Consider the following 20715-nt stretch of genomic DNA (forward strand, 5'->3'; position numbering starts at 1 on the left):
ATCTACTGAAAATGCATGAGTAAAGTGAATTTTAGGGAGCAAACACTAAAATTGAAGATCTGGATTTGATAATGTTTGTGTGAAGATGAGAATAAATGAACCGGCATCAAAATAAAAACCTAAACAAATAAAGAGAAGGTAATAGAGCCAAGGAGAGAAACCACAGGCCAAAAGTAAGACAAGCCAAACAAGGGGTATTCATGCAGGTGAGAAGCAATCTAGTCAAGTTCCGGATTTCAGAAAACAAGTCTCAAGGAGGATCTATAAACAGCAAATGCACTAAACCCTGAAATAGGAACACAGTGGGCTCAATATGCTGTGAAACAACCAGTATAATTAGCCAAGGGTAAAGAGTTCAAAGTCAGCTTCTGCTGGGCCTTTTAAGAATGTGAACTTTCACTCAAATAGAAACGGTTCCAGGGTTTTGAGCAGAGAAGCCATCACGATTACTGTATGAAGGGCCTTGGCAAGAGACTATATTTAGGCAGCTACTGCACCTTGCTAATGACTCTCCTGAGGAATGATAGCCTAATTGATGTTGCAGGTAGAAAGTATTTCTTGATGGAGTGGGATCGAAGAAGTCATGGGTAATTCTAAGGCTTTTCACCTGCGTAACTCACAGTGGACTCTTAGGTATGAATTTTAAGATGCTTACTAACTTGTGTAAACAGATGTTTGATTATTTTTAAAAGTGTTTTCTTGAGAGAGATTCTGTCTTGAGCTCAAGACTTGTAAAGTCTTCGGTGAAGATGATTTTCAAAGGCCTCATAGTGAAAGGAATAGGTTTAAGGACTTCCCCCTGTGAATACTTGCAGTATTCAATTATGGGAGATGAAGGACTATCAGCGAAGAAAACCAGGGAAGAGTAGTGTTGCTGAAATCGAATGAAGTGCTTCAAAACTTAGTGATAATGAGATAAAAAGTCGTGGACAATGAAACTGTAAACTGGCCACTGCACTTGGCTGATGGCCATTGGGGACCTCCACAAAAGCTGTTTCCGTGGAGTACAGGATGGACAAAAGCTTGAGTGAGTATCTTAGAGAATACAAAGTTCTCTCAAGAGTTTTCAACAAATTGCGCAAAGAAAAGACGGAGCCGGGAGAGCCTAGAGGGGCGCTGAGGGTCTGAGAGAACCGAAGTGAGCCCGAAGCGCGGGGAAATAGCTCAAGAGGGGAACTTGGGCGCGATTTCCCGGGCAGTGAAGGAACCCTCTAAACTTACTGGTGAGTGAGGCAAACCCCAAGCGCCGCGCGCTCTCTCTGACCTTGTTCCAACTGCTGCGGAACAGCAGAACGCTGGGCGCAGAAATGAGTTTTAAAGTAAGATGGCAAAAACCGTGCCGCACACGCCGGACCAGTGCATCTCAACACAGTCGGAAGGCATCAAACATGCGAGGCCAGCACCCCCAAAAGAACCAAGCTTTCCTCGGAGGAAGCACGGCCGAAACAGTCCCCCCAAATTCCCTGGTAGGCCGTGGGGGGGGGTGCGGAAAGGGGACCCTCTTCCCAAGTCGCGGGGCGGGTCGCTGCGGGCCCCTCGGGGACGGTGTCAGCGCCGAGACTTACAGCCTCACGTTCGGCTGCTTGCGGCCGCTGGTGTTGGGAGAGGGGTACATGGTGGCGACCGGCAGCGGAGCGGGCCTTCACCCCGGCCCTGGCTGTCCCCACACTCCCGGCGTCGGCGGCTCGGGCCACGCACCGGGATGTTTGGCGGGCGTCATGGAGACGGCGGAGCTCGGGCTCAACAAGCGGCCGCGCGGTTGGCTGACGGCAAGAGGCCGAGGAGGAGGGCGGAGGCGGAGGGGAGGGCAGAGGGTTGGTGGAGCCGGAGGAAGCTCCGGACGACGACTAGAAGGAGGAGGCGGGCGGCCCGGGCCCCAGGCCCCTCCCAGGCTCTGAGTCTCCCCGGCTGCAGGCGGATGGATGGGGCTGCTTCAGGCGCTGGCGGCAGCAGCGGAGGTGGCGGCGGCAGCAGCGGGAGCGGCTGTAAGTGCAGCCTCCACACACCATCTCTCCCCCTCCTAGTCCTGCTTGGGGTGAGGGACTCCTGAGGTGTCCTCAGTCCCCTTTCTCGCCTTCCCCTCCCCCACGGCGCAGCACCGCCCGGAAGACCCTGCGCTTCCGGGGAGGGGCTCCTGCAGAAGGCGCCGGGCCCGCGGGCCGCGCGGGGCGGCGCATGCGCAGCTGCCGGCCGCCGCCCCCGCTGCCCGCCCCCTGCCCGCCCTCGCCGCCCGGTCTTTTTGGCCCTGCCAGCTCTGCCTGGCTCCGGCGGCGTGCCGGCTGCGGAGCGAGGGCGCCCGGCCCGGTTCGGTCCCGGGCGGGGTGGGGCCAAGCCGACCACCGCCGCGTGGCGCCACCTCTGTACCTCTGTTTTTTCCCTTAGTCGTGGCTCGCGCCGCAGCCCCTGTGGTGAGCACGCTGCCTGGGCCACGGTGCCGTTTAATGAGGTGGGAGTGAGGGCGGGAAGAGACTCGGGGATGACTTCCCTGTGAGGCTGCGGGACCTCGGAAGAGATGCCCCGACCCCCTTTGAGTAGCCTTGTGTTGTCAGCTTGTGGTGGACAGGTTTCTGGCTTGGAACCCAGCCCTGGTCCTCGGCGTGCAGTGTGACCTTGGGCGAGTCACTACACGTCTCTGGGCGTCAGTTCCCCCGATTTAAAGCTTCCGACGCTAAAACTGTAATGTGGAAATGTGTATGCGAGTCACCAGACTAGGTTGGCTATAGTGGCCACGTTACCGAAATGACTCCAAGTTGCGTGAACCTTTATTCACGGTTGGAATGAGGCACCCTGTATACGGGGTCGCTTTTATTCCTTGACCGTCGTCGGTTAAGATGTGCATGACTCGGGGCTCGTTCATGTCTCTTTTGGTGGGATCTCATGTGGTGGGATCCTTGTTCTGGTCCTCGGCCGTGTTTTCCCCAAGCTGTGAGGTGGAGTGCATGCTGAGCTTGTGGTCTCAGCGGTTCTGGTCCCACTGCTACTGAGGCTGTCTTTCCTTTGCTGCAGATGGTGTGGTGGCGCGATTCTCCCAGTGCCTGGCTGAGTTTCGGACGTGGTTAAGAACCAACTGGTTGAGGTTCAATGCAGACAAGACGGATGTGATGCTGGTAGGCAGGGGCACACCTGGAGATGAAGGGAGGGAAATCCCGGACTCCCTCAAGTCGTAGGTGTTCCAGGGTTTACGATCTGTGGATGGGCCGGTAACTTTCAGATTTGGGGCAAGATGACAGTTACCTGTCAGTTACTGTAAGAACTGTAAATACATCAGTTTGTAATCCTATGGACAAAACTTGGTAAAACACAAACTCCCAGTGAATAAAACTTGGTAAAAACTGTGGAAACAAAAGCTAAAGCTGTTCTTGGAAGAGTGAAAAGGTGTTCTGGGGTGCTGTTAATAATAAAAACACTACTAACCGCAAGGTGATACTGATTGTCGCATAGGTGGGCGTCTTCCACACGTGGCGCATTGCTGCTTTGCAACCTGCATTCTGCCTACTAAAATAAAGGTCAATTCGGTTTACCTAAAATGTCGTTTCTAAAAACAGTGTTTTGATGCCTAAGTTTTTTCAAGCCAAAATAATAATTATCTGTACATTTTAACCTCCACATTATAAAGATATGGTATAGACTGTCAACTTTTGCAAAAAAAAATTAGGAAATAATTTGCAAAACAACCTTAAAAAGGGATTTATGGACCCTGAAAATCATGAGATATAGAAGTAGATTTTAGGATTTTAGTGTATTGGCTTCAGGTATTTCAACCAGCCCCAGAGTTTAAATTGTGAAAAATACAAGTATGCTTTGAGAGGTAGCTTTCTGAGTTGCATAATAGGTTTATCTAGTGTAGATGTGTATGTTACTAGTATTTGAGCCAGCTACTGGGACTGAATAGAAGGCTATATTTCTTGGTTGTACGTCCAGTGTAAAGAAGTTTATTGATCAGTTTAAGTGTTTAAGGTAAAAGCAAGTGTGTGTGCAAATGTGTGTGTATACCTTAAAACTGTTAAAAACTGTTTAATGATTTTTGGAGAATTCAGTAACTACCTAAGAATACTTTTCTGATATAGTAGCAGTTTGAGTAGTTTAACATGAGAATAATTTGTGTTAGTTTTCTTGAAAGGAAAAACCAGGAGGCTGTTAGATGGGAAGTGTAAGCTAGAGAAGCATTTATTTAGGCTTTACATAGTGAGGGTTTTTTTTGTTCCGGGACATTAACCACAAACCTCATGTAAAATTGGAATTAACCACATTTTGCAGTTCAACTTTAAACATTTTATTACACAGTCTAGCAACTACCATTTTGAATATCATTGAGTAATACGAAGCGTAATCATTTGAAACATATTTAATGGTGAATTTTCTTATAGCTTTAGCTGTATCACTTTAAGATACGTTTTTTGTTAGCCTTAACATAAATATTGACTGTTTGCATTTGAATACAAATAAAATATCAATTAATACAAAGTGTTGAAGAATGAAGGGTAATGGATGGAAATAACAAGGAGGTAGATTCTGACTAATAAAAGGAAAACTCCAAACTTTTTTTTTTTTTTTTAAAGAACAGCCTCTTCATATATTGTAGTAACTCAATAGGAAGTGTTAAGTGTAGACAGGCCTGATGGAAATCATTGTGAGGATTCCTAAGGGTAGAGAATTGAGTGAAGACCCCTAGGGGCCCATGTAACACTAAGCCTCTATGACTAATTAATAGTTATTTATTTAAAAAATGTATTTATTTGAGAGGCAGGCAGTAAAATGAGAGTGGATGTATACAAAATGAGTAATAGTGTCTGCCTTTGACTTACATGTTAAGAGCTGTTCCTGGTCACAGTATCTGAATCTAAGAAAATCACTGAACCCACATTCCCTAAAAAGAGGAAGAGAAAAATGTAGAGGGAAGCTTGTGAAGATGCCATTTGAAGTTAGTAATATTGGCGGACAGTACGTATGTAAGTCATTTAATAGTAAGATAGATAGTCATACAAAAAGTCTAAGATCTCAGTTGTCCTGACAGCTTTGGGATTCATTCAGCAGCCAAAGGGCCCATCACTCTCTGCTCTTTATTACAGTTGGAATTTTTGTTGATATTAAGTGAAGAATAGAGACTTATTGGACTTAAGCAAGTTGATCATGTATCGTATAGTAACATTAAATGTTCTTTTTCTGTTTGGTGGCAAGGTGTACTTTATGTATTAGGTTTTTGTATTTTAATGGAAACTCCTCCTCCATCCTCTTAGCATAAAGCTGATTTTCTGTAACCTCTGGGCCCCTTGACCATTTTTATTTGTAGCCATCTCAGGTCCATGGGCGTCCCTTGTTCTTTGCCTTCAGCTGTTTGAACAAGTGTATCAAGTGAAAACCAGATATGAACTGAAAGTTTTAAAAAGGCATTTTAATTTCAAATTCAAAGGACTAAGATAATTTAACAGAGTAACTGTTAGAAACTGTTTAATTATATTAGGATATTTATCTCCTAAAGGAATCCTGAAAAAAATATTTTCTAATTAATAAAATGAAAATACAGTTAATAAAACAGTACGGTTGATAGTAAAAATTGTTTGTAGACTTGGGAACCTTAAAGTTTTCCTTTCTCTTCTTTCCTTTCCTTTTCTTTCAGTAGAAAATGTGCATCAGATGTTTATGTTTAATTGGTTTACAGACTGTCTGTGGACTCTTTTCCTGTCAAATTACCAGGTAATGTCCTTTCACTTAGCAGCTACTTCATATACCTGTAAATGCAGTTTATTCATGCGCAAATTATTACTGGCCAGAGTTTGAAGTTAATGTTAAATCTTTGGAAATAGGATAATGTGTGATGGCATCTGGAGTTTTAAGAGAACACAAGTAATTGAAGATAACCTACCCTTTATTGCAGTATAAGTATGAATTCTAAGAAAAATTATATATGGAAACATTCCTACAATATTGTAGCCCTGGCATCACATCATTTGGAGGGAATTAGTTGGTCTCATATTTAAGTGATTGTTGTAGTCATTTTCGAAATTAAGAAGAGGCCATGAAGATTTTTTTGTAAAGGAAAAATATCTTTTGATTAGATTTCTGGGTTAGTAAAATATGCTGTAGTGTTGGTTTTGGTATCCGTTTTTTGTTAGCCGGTATCTGCCCCAGTACTGAAAGTGAAACATCCTGTTACTTTGAAATCATTGGTCGGGGCCAGTCCGCTGCATTAGCATCAAGACAATTGAAGACTGTGTGCCAGCACATTAAACTTCCAAACTGCAGGCTTTGCAAATAGTTTCTCCCTGGTTACAGTCAGCCAGGACATTATCTTATACTCACTAAAGAGCAAGCTTTTCAGTCTTAAATTTTAAGCTCAGGTTTAAATCTTGTTTAGTGTGTTGCGCAACGATTTTGCTACTGGCTTCAAGGAAAGTACGTGAGGAAAAGCAAACGAGACAGATGGCTTAAAAAGAAAAAAAATCCCCTTTCTAATCTTGACTCTGAACCCTCTGCAGATTTCGGGACTGGCTATTTGACATTTCTTGTCAGGAACCAGCCAGGAGAGAAAGAACCTGTTAGGAACAGTGGTTCTCAGAGTGTAGTGGACGCTGCTGTTGGCGTTTCCCACATGGCAGAGCACCCAGTTCTGGGCGCCCCGAGCTGCGGCGCCCTCCCGCGGGCGCGGTGGGTACTGGGCCCGGGCCCTCCTCCCCACACCCCGCGCGGGGGCTGGCCGCGGGGCCGCGCACGCGCGCGCTCGCCCACCTTTCCCTCCAGCCTCGCCGAGCCGGGCGCCGCGAGGGGGCGGAGTGTAGCGCGGTGGGCGCGCTCGGGCGGCTCCTGCGCGTTCTCGCCGAGGCCGCCGCGGCGGGAGCAGCCGAGACGGCAGCAGCGCCTGGAGTCCCGTCGCCGACTCTCACATCCGGGTTCTGGCCGTGACCCAGCTGCGGCCGCCGCGGAGATGTGACCCGGCAGTACGGCAAATATGGCGGAGGTAAGGGAGCGAGCTCCCCTCCCCGTCCCAGAGCCGGGCACCCCCGGGCTCAGGCCGGGAGCGGTGGAGTGGGCCTGGCCGGGAGAGGCCCAGCCCTGCTGGCGCCGCTGCCCACCTGTTGTCTGGGACGGGCCACGCCGTGGGCGCGAGCTTTGCTCGGAACTTAGTTGGGATGCGTCGGGGGCGATGAGGAAAGGAAGCGTAGCTGGACTTGGGGGCAGGCTGGGGAACGGGGCGCTGGGGGCAGGATGGGGGACGGGGCGCTGGGGGCAGGCTGGGAACCGGGCGCTGGGGGCAGGCTGGGAACCGGGCGCTGGGGGCAGGCTGGGGGACGGGGCGCTGGGGGCAGGCTGGGGGACGGGGCGCTGGGGGCAGGCTGGGAACCGGGAGCTGGGGGCAGGATGGGGGCAGGCTGGGAACCGGGCGCTGGGGGACGGGGCGCTGGGGGCAGGCTGGGGGACGGGGCGCTGGGGGCAGGCTGGGGGACGGGGCGCTGGGGGCAGGCTGGGGGACTGGGGGACGGGGCGCTGCGCAGCTCCGCGGGCCGACGGGAGGGCTGGCCGTCGGGGCAGGGCAGCTGCTCCAGCAACTTGGCCGGCCGAGGAGCCGCTTCCTCTTGCGAAGTTTTCTTCCCTGCCTGGCCGAGATGCTGTTGCGCCCTTCCGCGTCCCCCACCCGTTGGCTCCGGTGCAGAAGCTGCCCCAGAGCGGCCTTTGCCGACTTACCTCCTGGAGGGGAGGTGAGGATGGGGGTCAGCCCCGCGGCCCGAGCCGGCTCCTTCTGGATGGGGGGCGCTCCTTTGCTCCCCCGCGAAGGTGTGAGCGCAGTCGCCCTCCCAGCCTTCCCTGTTCGCTTTCTCCGCTCTTCCAGGTCAAAACTCTTCTTTTTTCACTCTTCGGAAGTTTTCTTTCCGTAAGGTTTTTTTTTTCTGCTTTTAGTCTTAGACAAGTGCTCAAAGCCCCTTTCTTCAGGGGTAGGCAGTTGACATTTGGCCCTCAAATTGGTGGGTAAAAAAGCACTGTTGGTATATGTGTTCATTGGAATTTGTACGTGCTACTAAAGCTTCAAAATTCTGACCTCTGATTTAAGCTTTTAAGTAAATATAGGAAGTTTTGTGGGGTTAGTTGGTTTTGTCTCCCTTCTCTCGTGGAAGGATTTCGTTTTTCTTTATCCTGTGAAGTTGAAAATTGCATCTTTGGACTTTTCTGTCTCCTGTGAGATAAGGCACTCTAAATATATTTCTTGTTTGAATTGCCTTTTTTCATGGTTTCAGAGGCACCCAAAACAGTTACAGGAAGTTGGTAATTTTATTTACAGTGGGCCTCCAGTTTAGTGAAGTCAGTGATGAGTGCTTTTATCAACACAGAGATAGGCTTTTCAAAACTTTGGGAAATAGAAGCATGATTAGTTACGGAAGCCTTTTTACTGTTCTTCAATGGAGGGACCTAATGGTTCGCCATTTGCTGGAGTTACTGTTTTTACTTGCTTTATGTTTCTGTCCTGGAGTATCTGCTGTTTAAGGAGAAATAAGTTCTACCTTTGCAGATTGTTGCTAATATTCTTTAAAATTGGGTTTTAGAAGTGGATTTTTGTGGTTGCGAAAGGAGGAGGTGTGTGCGTTGGGGGCTTGCACTGCTGTTGCGTTTCAATGTGATTGTGCTTCAGGAGTTTTGAGAGTCGGCACCTGGATCGGAGTCCTCGTGAGGCTCTTACTCTTGGTCTCTCTCTTTTTCTTGGTCTCTTTGATCTGAGGGGGAGAAATAGGACGGAGCTGGATTTGCGTCCATGTTGTTAGTCTGGGTGGGATAGGCCATGTGTCCAGTGAACGTGCACTGGAGCAGCTGCCAAGGCCACAGAGGTGGCGTGTGTCCCCTCAGGGTGCTTACTCACAGGCTTGTGAGCTCTGTTATGTCGTCATTCTAAGGCAAGATACTTTTCAGTTTTTGTAAGATTTGTTTTTATTGGGAAGGCAGATTTACAAACGAGAGGAGGAGAGACAGAAAAATCTTCTGTCCATTGGTTCACTCCCGAAGTGTCTGCAATGGCGGAATCCAAATGCAGGTCCCACGGCCTTGGCCTTGCGCAGTCCTCTGCTGCTTTCCCGGGCCACAGGCAGGGAGCTAGGTGGGAAGTGGAGCAGCCGGAGTGTTACAGACTGGTGCCCACAGGGGATCCTGGTGGCTGCAAGACAAGGATTTAGCTGTGTGTCGTCCCACTAGGTGTAAAGGCAAGGTATGTTTGAAGGGAAATCAGCTTAGTGTATGAAAATGCAGCCAGATTTCCGTTTCAGAAAACTTTACCACAAATATAACTGCCCGGAGTACTAGATTATTAATATTTTTTTCTTGTTTTAGAAACCAAGGGCATTTACATTAGGGTAAGACAGAAGGAAGAAAGTACTAGAGGTCACTAATAATTCCTCATTTTTTTGTATCTTACTTTTTTAATATTTCAGCACGTAGAGAATGAGGTCTTGGGTTTTATAGAAATGTGTTCTTTGTTAGCTCAATTTGAAAGAGTAAAAACCTGAGCTTTGCTTTTAGGACTTTTATTTGTTTGGTGTCAAAGCTTAATTCATTTTCTGAGTCCTTAAGTTACTTGCAGATGGTTTTATTTGTATTGAATTTGGAGGAAGAGAAGCGTAAATTCTTGATCTGCATTCTACCAAAAACTAAAACTGGTGAAGAGGTAAAAAGTAAAATTAATTTATAATTTCCCTGTTCTTTATGCTTTTGTCATTAGAATAATTTTCAAAGCCAGTTTATTTAAGAAAACCAGCTGCAGAAATAGTGCTTGGTTTGTAACAGTGCTTCAATTTAATCCTTGAGCGCGCTCAGTAGATGCGTGTGTGTGTGTGTGTGCACACTAGTGCATGCGCCATGCCACTGGAAAGCATGGAGCAAAAGCATTCTTTTGCTCAGCGGTTGCACTTTGCATCAGCTGGACCTGATCTGAGCCAGTGGTGAAGCGACAGCAAAACCAAAGCGGTCATACACTTCTCATGCTAAATCTGAGGGGGGAAAAAACCACTTATTGAAGAAACGTCTCCAGAGAAAAAAGTTACTTATAGTTATTAGGCTTCTGGCTTGTTTTTTGTTTTTCCTGCTTTTTGCTCTGTGAGAGAGTGGCCCTGACCTTGTGTTTTTCCGGAAAAAAAAAAATTTAGGTTTTGAATACAAACTGCTTTAGGTTTAAGTAGATTATTTGGTCATGTTAGTTCATGATTATTTAATGATTCTTAAATTGTGTAATATTAACTATTTGATATGCTTAGAAGAAATGCACATTGTTAATACTTGCAGGTAGTATTTCTCCTTATTTAGTATTTTTTAAACCTATCGATTTTCTAAAAGAGGGTTATCTAATCCCACTTAAGAAAAAAAGTTACAGAGTAGTCAGAATTTGCAGAAAGCTATGGGAGAGAGGAAAAATAAGGAAGAAATAGTTGGTCCTTTGGGTCTTGTAAGGAATGTGGGGTAGGGACATCGGGGAATGAACAATTTGTGTCGATTTCAGAGTTTGTAAACATGTGAAGGACATTATTCTCTAGGAAAAATTAATCTTAACAGTCACAGTGTGCAGGACCTGCCTTTCCAGGTCACAGTCTCTGGTACAAGGAAAAACAACAGAATGGTTTTTAATTAAGATGATTAGTTTAAAATAATGATTTAAAGATTTTTCTTTAATATTTCTAAAAATAATAGTCTGCTTATTGCCTTAAAACAAACTCCTTCCCTAGCATTTTTTGAATGTATCTGGAGTTTGTTCCTTAAGGAAATAGGAAATGTTGAATGTTATTATTGAATGTTTTGACTCAAAGCATATCTTGTTTCACTGCAGTGAATTTAAGCTCTTAATAATTCTCTACACTGGTAATGGGTTTTCTTCTTTTAGTATTTATATTTCAGGGTTAATAAGATTTTAATACAAAAAACTCAAGAATACCCTTCTGTGAGAACCCTGAAAAGCTTAACTTGAGTAACACTCAAAGTATAAAAAAAGGTGGAAAAGGTAGTTGGAGAAGTATAGTAACAAAATATGATAAAATAATTCTGGTGAGTCTAGTCAGGTTCCCACAAATAATTGAAAAGTAAACATTACCTTTAATGTTTAAACACATCTTTATGAGAAGTAATTGGCTCAAGTACCAGTACTCCTTTGAAGGTCCTTTTTTTGACTTATTTTCTGACTTAAAGTGTGTCAGACTGTTGCAGTTGAGGATGTGGAATCTGTAAAGTAGAACCCCACAAGGCTTGCTGCAAATTCAGGTCGTTTTTTTCCTTACAGTCCTAGAAAAAATATCCTTCCCATTTAGTTAAGTACTCGTTAGTAGTGTTTTGATTTTTGAACAATTTACAATAGAAGTTTAATACATAGGTCTCAAAGAAAATTGAACTAAACCTGAAAAAAATAAATTTTTTTTAATCATAGGGGCAATGAAAATGAGCTGTTTATGTAGTTCTTCCTGAGTTGCACAGTTAGTGTGTGGCATGATTAAGAATTCTGAATTTCTAGTTCCTGTTTTCCGTAATGCCTTGTAGCCTCTAAATTACAGCAGTGACTCTGATAAATTTGCTAATCTTAGCTCTATTGCATTCTTAACTTTTTTATACTTAGCTTTCCCTAGCGTTATGGCCAAGTGACACTCTTGAATGGGGACAGTGAGGGAGTGATGGGAAGCCCCTTGGACAGTGCCTTCACCTTTCACCAGAGCTTAGGTCCCTCCTTCCTGGCTTCCCTCCGCAGTGCCATAGCTGTAGGTGCCTTACAGTAAGTGCTAGCAGTGTTTACAGCAGTTTAGGGGAAGAAATTGCTCTGACAGTTAGCTTTTGGATTGCATAGAATAAAAAGCGCTCCTGATTACTTTGTGGTTTTACTACCTTAATGTGGGGTAAGGGGAAGTAAAAATAATGTTGATACTCTCTAGTTAATCTTTCACTCTGTCCTAAATTACAGATTTCTTTTCTATAAGAAAGTTCACATCATATTCTATAAAAATGTAAAACATTTGAGCACATAAGAAATATTGAATGTTAGAACTGTTGACAGCTTTTATCAACTAGATGATACAGATACATGGGTGAAGATAACTTGCTGTAAAGTGACTAGAATTTATCTGTTGATAAATTCTGTGCAGTGTTATTTGCCATCTGAGATAAAAGTGTGCCCAAGAAATTAATTTTTGAAAGTTAAAAATTGAGAAAAATAGAAATGGTTCAGAATTCTCCGTATTTCCATCAGAATTACTTTTTCTTTCTTTTTTTTTTAAGATGTATTTATTTTTATTGGAAAGTCAGATTTACAGAGAAGGAGAGCAGTGAGAAAGAATTTCTGTCTGCTGTTTTCACTCCCCAGGTGGCTACAATGGCTGGAGCTGAGCCAGTCCGAAGCCAGGAGCCAGGAGCTTATTCCACGAAGGTGCAGGGTTCCAAGGCTTTGGGCCATCCTTTGCTGCTTTTCCAGACCACAACAGGGAGCTGGATGGGAAGTGGGGCAGGCGGGACATGAACCAGTAGCCATATGAGATCCAGGAGCAAGCAAGGCAAGGACTTTAGCCACTAGGTTACCACATTGGGCCCTTTTTAAGAAAATGTGTATGAGCATGTTTAGAAAAATCCAAACAGTGCAGAAAGGTGTAACAATTGGAGAAAAAAAGTGACCTCACCCTGACATGTTCCCTAGAGGTAACTCTTAACATATTGTGTATCTGTTTGAAGGAAATGTTTATATGTACTCTATCCTAATTTTTTCCCTGATTATATACTTGTATTACATTTTTTTCTTAAAATGTTAATATCTTTCTCATTCTTAATTGATTCATAGTCTTCCATTATTTGAAATAAATACCATTTCTAAATCATTGAGTGATTTTTCTTTTCTTTCACCTTTTTGCCCTGACAGCATTGTGGTGGTGAACTGTACATGTGTGTTGGTATACTTTGTTAGGTGTATTCATGTCAAAATTTTTTATTTCCAGAGTTGTTGTAACAACTCAGATTTTTTTCTAATGCTATATGACTGCGAATTTATTTATTCTTTTTATATGGAAGGCAGAGTGGGAGAATCAAAGATCTTTCCTTCCATCCACTGATTGACTCCCAGATGGCTGCTGCAACCTGAGCTGTAGCAAGCTGCAGTCAGGAGCAAGGAAGTTTATCTGTCTTAGTCTTCACATGGGTGGCGGGAACCTGAGTACCTCAGCCATCCTCTGTCTTCCAAGGCGCATTAACAGGAGCCTGGACCTGCAGCTGAGTGGCCAGTCCTCCAGCACCCTGATAGAGGATGCCATGGGGCACGATGCTGACCTCTTGGATACATTTTCTTTTTTCTTTTTCATTTTAATCCCAAATGTTAACCTTGTTTCCTGCTTAAACTCTTTGAGGTAGTTTCTTTTTGGAGGAGAAACCACTGTTTTAAAGGAGTACTTTTTATTTTGTTCTTAGTTCTTTCTCTCCCTTTCTGGTGTACTGTAGTAATTAATAGTAGATGTGCTGATGTTCTTGGAATGGTATCAGTTTCAAGAGATAGGTGACCTGTAATATGACAAGTAACTTGGACTTAATCTTTAAACCTGCTTTGGAGAGATGAAAACCATTTGAAAAGAAAAGGGAAAAGAGGTGAGAAGTACAGAGGAAAAAAATTACATTGTTTTTCTAGAAAGTAGTAGGAGGGACCCTGAGGAGTTAGAGGCTCTGAGCTGAGATGTGCTTTCACTTTATTACTTTATCTCCCTGGGTTTACTGTCTACAAGGTGGAGGAGTTGGGCAGACACTGCTGCCAGTTCTGTGATCCAGTAACTATATGCATTTGAAAATGTGCAGCACTGCCTTCATATAAGCCAGTGCTGTTGCTGTTTTTATTTTATACCTAAATATTGCCTTCAGTGTGCCTTGAAACTTTTCCTGTTGTAATAGCTAAACTTAAATTCTGTATTCTAATTTGACAAACTAATATTTAAAATTTGGACCACTTTCAAATGTCAGTTTTGCAGAAGTTCACCTTTGCTTTAATTGGGTATAGTTAAGTTTCAAGAAAATTTAGTTTGTTGCTATACCCCTAATTTTATTTTGGAACATGAAAACATAAATAGATTCTGAGTATATCTACAGACATACATTTTCATTTCTTTCCCCCTGCTCTCAGTTGTCAGTCTTTGAAACATCCCTGTACGTCAGACAATAGGACAGTAGGTTCTTTCATTTTATTTCTTTTATTTCTTTCTTTATTTTTTTGAGAGACAGAGATAGAGAGTGAGAATTTCTGTGTACTCTTTTAGCCTCCAGACATCTGAAATGGTGACCAGGCCCGGACCTAAGCACAGAGTAACGTGGATTATAAGGACCCAATTACTTGAACTGTCATTGCTGCATGCCAGGGTTTGCAGCATTAGCCAGTTAAGCCATTTCACTGGCCCAGAAGTGCTACCAGTTTTATAAACATTTGATACCGTAATGAATGGAAAGCAGTTGGGGCTTTTTTCCAGAACATTTCAGTGGTAATTGTTTCCCAATAAAATGAAAATCGTTATGGTATTTATTGGCATTTAGTCCTGTGAGGCATGCAGAGTGGTGCATATAGGTGCCATATGCAATTCAGTATCACTGATTTCTAGTTCCTGACATCTTTACAAGCATACCTTTTACCCAGTAGTCATTTATTTTTACCCTAAGTTTTTAAAAAATATAATTAGAAGAATGTTAGTTAAATAGGATAATTTTGGAGTTTTGAAAAAAATGCGCGAAAAACTGCCTCTTAAGCTTTTAATTTGTTAAAAAAAAAAAAAGCTGGTGGGTTTTTCTGGTGGCATGCATCTGTTCTAAAAGTTTGTTAAAAAGGAAAAATGTGCCTGTGTTTAATGAGTTTAGCCACTGCTGGGAATTCCGGCATTTCCTATCAGTGCTAGTTTATGTCCTGGCTGCTCCATTTCAAGTCTAGCGTACTACTGATGGGCTAGGAAAGCAGCAGAAAATGAGCCAGCTGCTTGGGCTGCTGCACCCAAGTTGGGAGACTGATAAAACACCTGGGCTTGGGCTCCAGCCTGACCTAGCTCTGGCCATTGGCCATTTGGGAAGTGAACTAGTGGATGGAGGATTTCTCTCCTCTCTGTTCATCTTTCCAAAAAAGCAAAATGCAGGTTTTTTTTCTTTTTATTTTCTAATGAAATAAAAAACAATATTGTAAAGCTACTTTCTGTGGATGGTGAATTTGGGAGCAGATGAAGCAGGTCATTGGTAGGGGCCCGTGCCATGGCTTAGTGGCTAAATTCTCGCCTTGCATATACTGGGATGCCATATGGACACCTGTTTGTGTTCTGGGTGCTCCACTTCCCCTCCTTGTATCCTGGGAAAGGAGCAGAGGATGAGCAAAGCCTTGCGACCCTGTACCTGCATGGGAGACCCAGAAGAAGCTCCTGGTTCTTGATTGGTTCAGCTCTGGCCATTGGGGCTACTTGGGGAATGGACCCAAGGCCAAAGGATCGTTCTTTCTGTTTCCCTATCTCTCAGTAAATCTGCCTTTCCAGTAAAAGTAAGCAAGTCTTAAAAAAAAAAAAACAAAACAAAAAGATTTGGTCATTAGCATTGCTGTAGCCATAGGCACAGGTTTTGCTTACACTTGAAAAATAAAATGTAACTTCATGGAACGTAAGTTAATTATTTTAAAATCTTGATTTGCTATGTAATAATTTGTATGCTGCTTAAATCCATTTTGAGCCTGAAATACGTAGCTGTGCCCAAAAGATGTTAAGCAACCTGGAATATCTAATGGTTACATTACTTTCTTGTAATTAAAAAGAAGTAATATATTGATTGTGCTCTGACAGAGTAACTTAAGTAATGATGGAGATATAACATTGGAAATTCACAGCATTAGATGCTGTCTGTTTCATTAAAATCACAATGTTATAAGAACCATTTTCGGTTAAGAATTAGAACAAAAGATAGGACCTTTGAAAAAGTGTCTTGATAGAACCTGATGTTAATTACACGTGAAACCTAGAATGCCATTCTTACTGTATTACATTACATGTTTTACTGTGTGATATCATAGCAGACAATTTTGAAAATGGAAATTTAGTACATTGGAATTTGACCTGGATGCTTAGCTTTTAAAGAATTGGGCATTTTTCTCATTTCTGTTTTGTTCTTGCTGCAGTGACCTGTTGCTTAGCAGAAAGAAAATACTGTAATATCCTTTAATCCCTTTGCTCGTGCTTTGGCCTCCCATCATTTCTGTCTTCTAATAAACGTGAAATAGATAGCTTTGAATGAACTGGCAATATATTACTTCTAAAGCTAATGTCATCTGAAACATCTTTCCAGTTACTGAATTTGTCCTTAAGGTGTTTGTGCTTGTGACTGATTTGTTTATAATCCTGAATTAAGTTAAAACAGAACGAGACATTGTCAGAGTGGTAGCCAATAAAATAGGTTGCTATCAATTTAGTTTTTAAATTTTCCAGTTGCTTTGGACTGCATTTATGACAAATAGAATGGCTCGGTAGCGGGGGAAACATTAAAATCAGGTATCTGTACAAGCTGCTATCATATTGTCTAACATCTCTGTAGGCTTTGGCTTGGGTGGTTGTTAATGGTAGTTAAAAATATGCTGCTTATCCTGAAGATTAACCTTAATTTACTGTTGTGCTTAAATAACATTTTAATTTTTTCATCTGCTTTCTTACAACCTAGTTTTTAGTTGACATGATTTCTTCAAATTGTTTCCACCTCCATTCTGATACACGGAAGGGTTTAATTGCAGTTATGTGCAGTTTTGTGTAAGTTGTTAGGAGAAAGTATTTCGAAAAGTTCTTTCTTAAGATCTAAAATCACACCTCTTTAAGGACATCGTGTTTGCCTTTAATATTTCAATTTGCTTTTGACTCAATTTTATATTATAATTTCTAAACTTAGAAGTGCCTGAGTTTTTCTGTTTATAAGCAATGAAAGGGAAAGCTATGTAGAAGTTTGAATTTGTCTTTCCCAGTTCAGACACTAAAACTTCCAGTATAATTTTTGGTCCTATGTTAGCATTAGCTAATTCCTGTACTGTTTGTGAAGAAGATACACATAGGAAAATGCTAACTTTTCTTCTTTTCTCCCCTCATTAGCCATCTGTTGAGTCTTCAAGTCCAGGTAAGCATTTCTCCCTATTTATTTAAATACAGATGTATGTATGTGTGTGTGTGTGTTTGTATGTATGTGTGTGTGTATGTACATACATATGTATATATATTTGGCTAACATTTGTCATTAGTTGCATAAAGGCTAGAGGCATTAGACTGTCATCTGACTTGCTTTTCTTCTGAATGCTTCTTTTCTCTGGGGATAAAGAAATGGATGAAATGTTTGACTGCCCATGAAAGTACAGGTGAGGCTGCTCATCGTCGTGACTGTTTCTGAGTTATTTTTATTTTCTTCTTCTGTGAATTGTCATATGTATTTTTTTTTACAATTTAAAATTGTTGCTTGGTTTGAAATATATATGATTTTTTTACGCAGTCAGCTCAATAATGTATGCTTGTCTAGGAAATGAAGTTTTCATTTTTGAGAGAAAAAGTTTCCTTTTAGTAAGTGAAAAGAATAAAAAACTCAACTAATAAATAATGATCTTGATAAATGATTGAAGTTATTCTCAGATATGAACAAGTTCAACCAATGATTACATTTCTGTGATTTATACTGCAGACTTGTGATTTCTGAACTAATCTGGGCCACAGCATTTTTGTTTGACCACTCCAATGATATTTAAAAAGTTAACCAATCTTATATATACATCAAGGTTTAGGATATCTGTGATCAAGTCCGTCGTTGGCAGCGCTGAGAACGGCATTTTTTACGCTGCAGTAATTAGTTGGAGCTGTGTGGCAGTGGAAGGAGTCAGGTGCTAGGTCTTTTTGCCTACGTTTCCAGATCTTACCAACAGAAGTAGAGCTGTCTGCCTGAAGTATACAGGTGTAAAAACAGCCCATTGTGACAGGTTGAAAAAGCAAGTCCTCTGAGGCATACTAAAGTTCTGTTCAAAAATATGCTATGTATGTTGGATATTTAGGTATTGTGTTTTTGCATCACTGAACTTAACCAAATTATTGAATCATTGCCTCTCTGTTAAGTTTTAGAGGAAAAAAGCTTGATAGAGTATAAACCTTTTTATAAGGTTCAGAATCCTATTCATAACGCAAATAATTTTGTACTCTGGGGGTTGAACAAAATCGCCACTCTTTTTTAAATGACTAGTGCTGAATTGATAGTTCATTTTTAAAAAAAATTTTTAAAGAAAGATTTTACTTATTTTTATTGGGAAGTCACCTATAGAGAGAGGAAATTCTTCCCTCCGTTGATTCACTCCCCAAGCGAGTGCAGTGGTCAGAGCTGTGCTGATTCAAAGACAAGAGCCTAGAGCCTGGAACCTCTTCCAGGTCTCCCACGCGGGTGCAGGGTCCCAAGGCTTTGGGCCGTCCTCGACTGCTTTCCCAGGCCACAAGCAGGGAGCTGGATGGGAGTGGAGCTGCTGGGATTAGAACAGGCACCCATATGGGATCCCGGTGTGTACAAGGCAAGGATTTTAGCCAATGGGCTCTTGCGCCTGACCTGATGGTTAATTTTGTGTGTATTTCAGAGCTAACTAAAATCTTTTTAATATGCTTAAGATTAAAGTACGTTATACTTTGTGACATTTTTGAAACTCGGTATTTTTTTCACCTTCCTGGTTTATAAGTATGCCCCGAGTGGTTGAGGTTGGAAGTAATCTAATCATTACAGCTTTTTCAGGACCATGCCAATTAGGATGGAATTGTTCATAGTATTTTCCTTTCAAACAGTGAAATCATTTTCTTTGGGGAAAAAAAATTGTACTAGTTGTTTTTGTTGTGTTGTGATAGTGCAGATGGACTGAGTTGCAGTGTTTTCCGATGAGTTTCTGAGGCAGTCATCAGCTGATTCATAAATATATACAAATAAGTACCTCAAAAGTAATACTTTTATTAAAGAACATTCTCAGTTTTGATTGCATTTGAATCAGCCTAGGAACTACAAAAGTAGTGCAGTTTGAAATATACAGATATCTTTACTATTGCTTGCTACATGTTGAATATTTGTACATATAGATCGTATGTTTATGCTTCGTTTTCAGACTGAGGAAAATCTCTTGAGTTAGAATTTATACTATCAGGCTTTTGCTCAAGGACTTGTTCTTACAAGTGATGCTGAGTGTAGGCAGTTATAAAAGTTGGTGAAAAAAATAAAACAGTTGAGGCTTTGCGTAAAATGGCTTATATAACTGGTAAAAGGCTGTGCCCTTTGTAGCATCTGTACTTTGGAACCAGTGGTAGAAATAGTAGTCATATGAACATGCCAACTAATTTGTCTTTGGTCAACGTAAAGTGTGGTGGAGACATAATACAAGACCTTATATGTGTGACTAGTAACCTTTACAGTGTAGATTAAGGAGAGAAAGATAATCAGAGAAGATTAAATGAGTACAGCTGATATTATAAAATGAATTTCTTTGAATCTTTGAAATGATATATAGACCTGTTAGTCATGTGAGGCAAGTATTTGAAGCAAGGTACTTATTTACATGAAATGCTATACTCCATTTGTAATAATTTGTTGTTGGGATTTTGTTTTTTTCACTTAGGAGAAGTATAATGATGGGCCTAACAGTTATTGTAAAGGAATAGAATGGTTAGTTGGGCCTAAAGAAAAAATTACAGTCAGATTAAGCAGAGACCAAATTAAGGCATGGCAAAATTTTTGAATGTTTACAGAGAGATGTACCATTTTTGTCAGGGAAAGGAATTATAATGAGAACAAAGAAAAATGTTATTTCTGTTTATTGTTTCATGTAGTGGGATTGTAGAGTGGCAAGCATTAAATATAATTGGCTTTGTACATAATAACATTGTGGAGATCTTAAAAAAGGCATACATAACACTCATGATTTGATGCTGCGTACTAATACACCCTGGGAATTGTTAAGGTAGCTGATAAAGGATGATTAGTAGTAGATAAAAGGTGTTTTTTTTTTTTAATGGTTTTCTGCTGAAAGGGGGAAGAAAATATATATAGTGTCTTCTGTAGGAATACACAGTTACAGACTACTGAAAGTCCCAGGAGATTCCTGAGCAAACTGGAAGTTTTCAGAAATTTCCATTGAAAATTCAAAAAGAAACAGTAATTGGAAAAAGTGATAGCCAACTTACTGGTTCTCAAAATGTGACCCTACACAGTGCCTTGTGTTCAGATCCCCAGGTAGTACTGCAGTGCTCCACTAAAGTTGTACCAGGTTGCTTTTTTATTTACAGGAAAAATAAAAGTAATATGCTTGTACATTTGTAAGTATTTTGTAAGCCATTCTTTAATTTTGATAATTATTAATAACTTATATTCACTATAATGGAAGATTATAGTGATTTGGTAGGTAGTTATATATTATTTTGTATTTAAAATTTAATGTAAAATTCATTTATTTGTGGATGTATATTCTCAAAGAGCACAATGACTGTTAAGTGTTTTGCCATCTGTATGACTTGAAAGACATCACATGTTCACATAAACTGCTGAAATACTCTGAGGTTGGATGCTCGCAAAGACCTACAGGAAGCTTACAGTGCAGTGAAAGCATAGGAACTGGAATTTGGAACTAACAGACTTACATTCAGATTCTATCTTTGCTACATACTTTTTTGTGTGTGAGTTTAAGACATGTTACTTTAGCTCTTTCAGCCCTTAGCCTTTTTTCTTTAAATAAGGTGAAGCTGT

General features: G+C 41.8%; 2 protein-coding genes across 15 annotated transcripts in view; one reads left to right on the forward strand and one right to left on the reverse strand.

The window, feature by feature from the left end:
* Nucleotides 1–1760, reverse strand: part of DNAI4 (dynein axonemal intermediate chain 4) — a 105481-nt gene extending 103721 nt beyond the window's left edge. For all 6 annotated transcript variants that reach the window (XM_058657751.1, XM_058657774.1, XM_058657743.1 and 3 more), the window contains exon 1: nucleotides 1566–1760. In XM_058657751.1, the coding sequence (XP_058513734.1) occupies nucleotides 1566–1615 (50 nt within the window). In that variant the 5' untranslated portion in view covers nucleotides 1616–1760. The remainder of the gene's footprint in view (nucleotides 1–1565) is intronic.
* A 28-nt stretch (nucleotides 1761–1788) lies between these two features.
* The window catches only part of MIER1 (MIER1 transcriptional regulator), a 69699-nt gene continuing 50772 nt past the window's right edge, over nucleotides 1789–20715 (forward strand). For 2 of the 9 annotated variants that reach the window (XM_058657797.1, XM_058657819.1), the window contains exons 1-3: nucleotides 3007–3107; nucleotides 5618–5694; nucleotides 17064–17088. In XM_058657797.1, coding sequence (XP_058513780.1) covers nucleotides 5635–5694; nucleotides 17064–17088 — 85 coding nt within the window. In that variant the 5' untranslated portion in view covers nucleotides 3007–3107; nucleotides 5618–5634. Of the gene's footprint in view, nucleotides 1986–3006; nucleotides 3108–5617; nucleotides 5695–6773; nucleotides 6956–17063; nucleotides 17089–17286; nucleotides 17324–20715 lie in introns of those variants that run through there. The other 7 variants (XM_036494517.2, XM_058657788.1, XM_058657794.1 and 4 more) reach the window with 7 other exon arrangements.

This window comes from Ochotona princeps, chromosome 2, assembly GCF_030435755.1.
Source record: "Ochotona princeps isolate mOchPri1 chromosome 2, mOchPri1.hap1, whole genome shotgun sequence".
NCBI lineage: Eukaryota > Metazoa > Chordata > Mammalia > Lagomorpha > Ochotonidae > Ochotona > Ochotona princeps.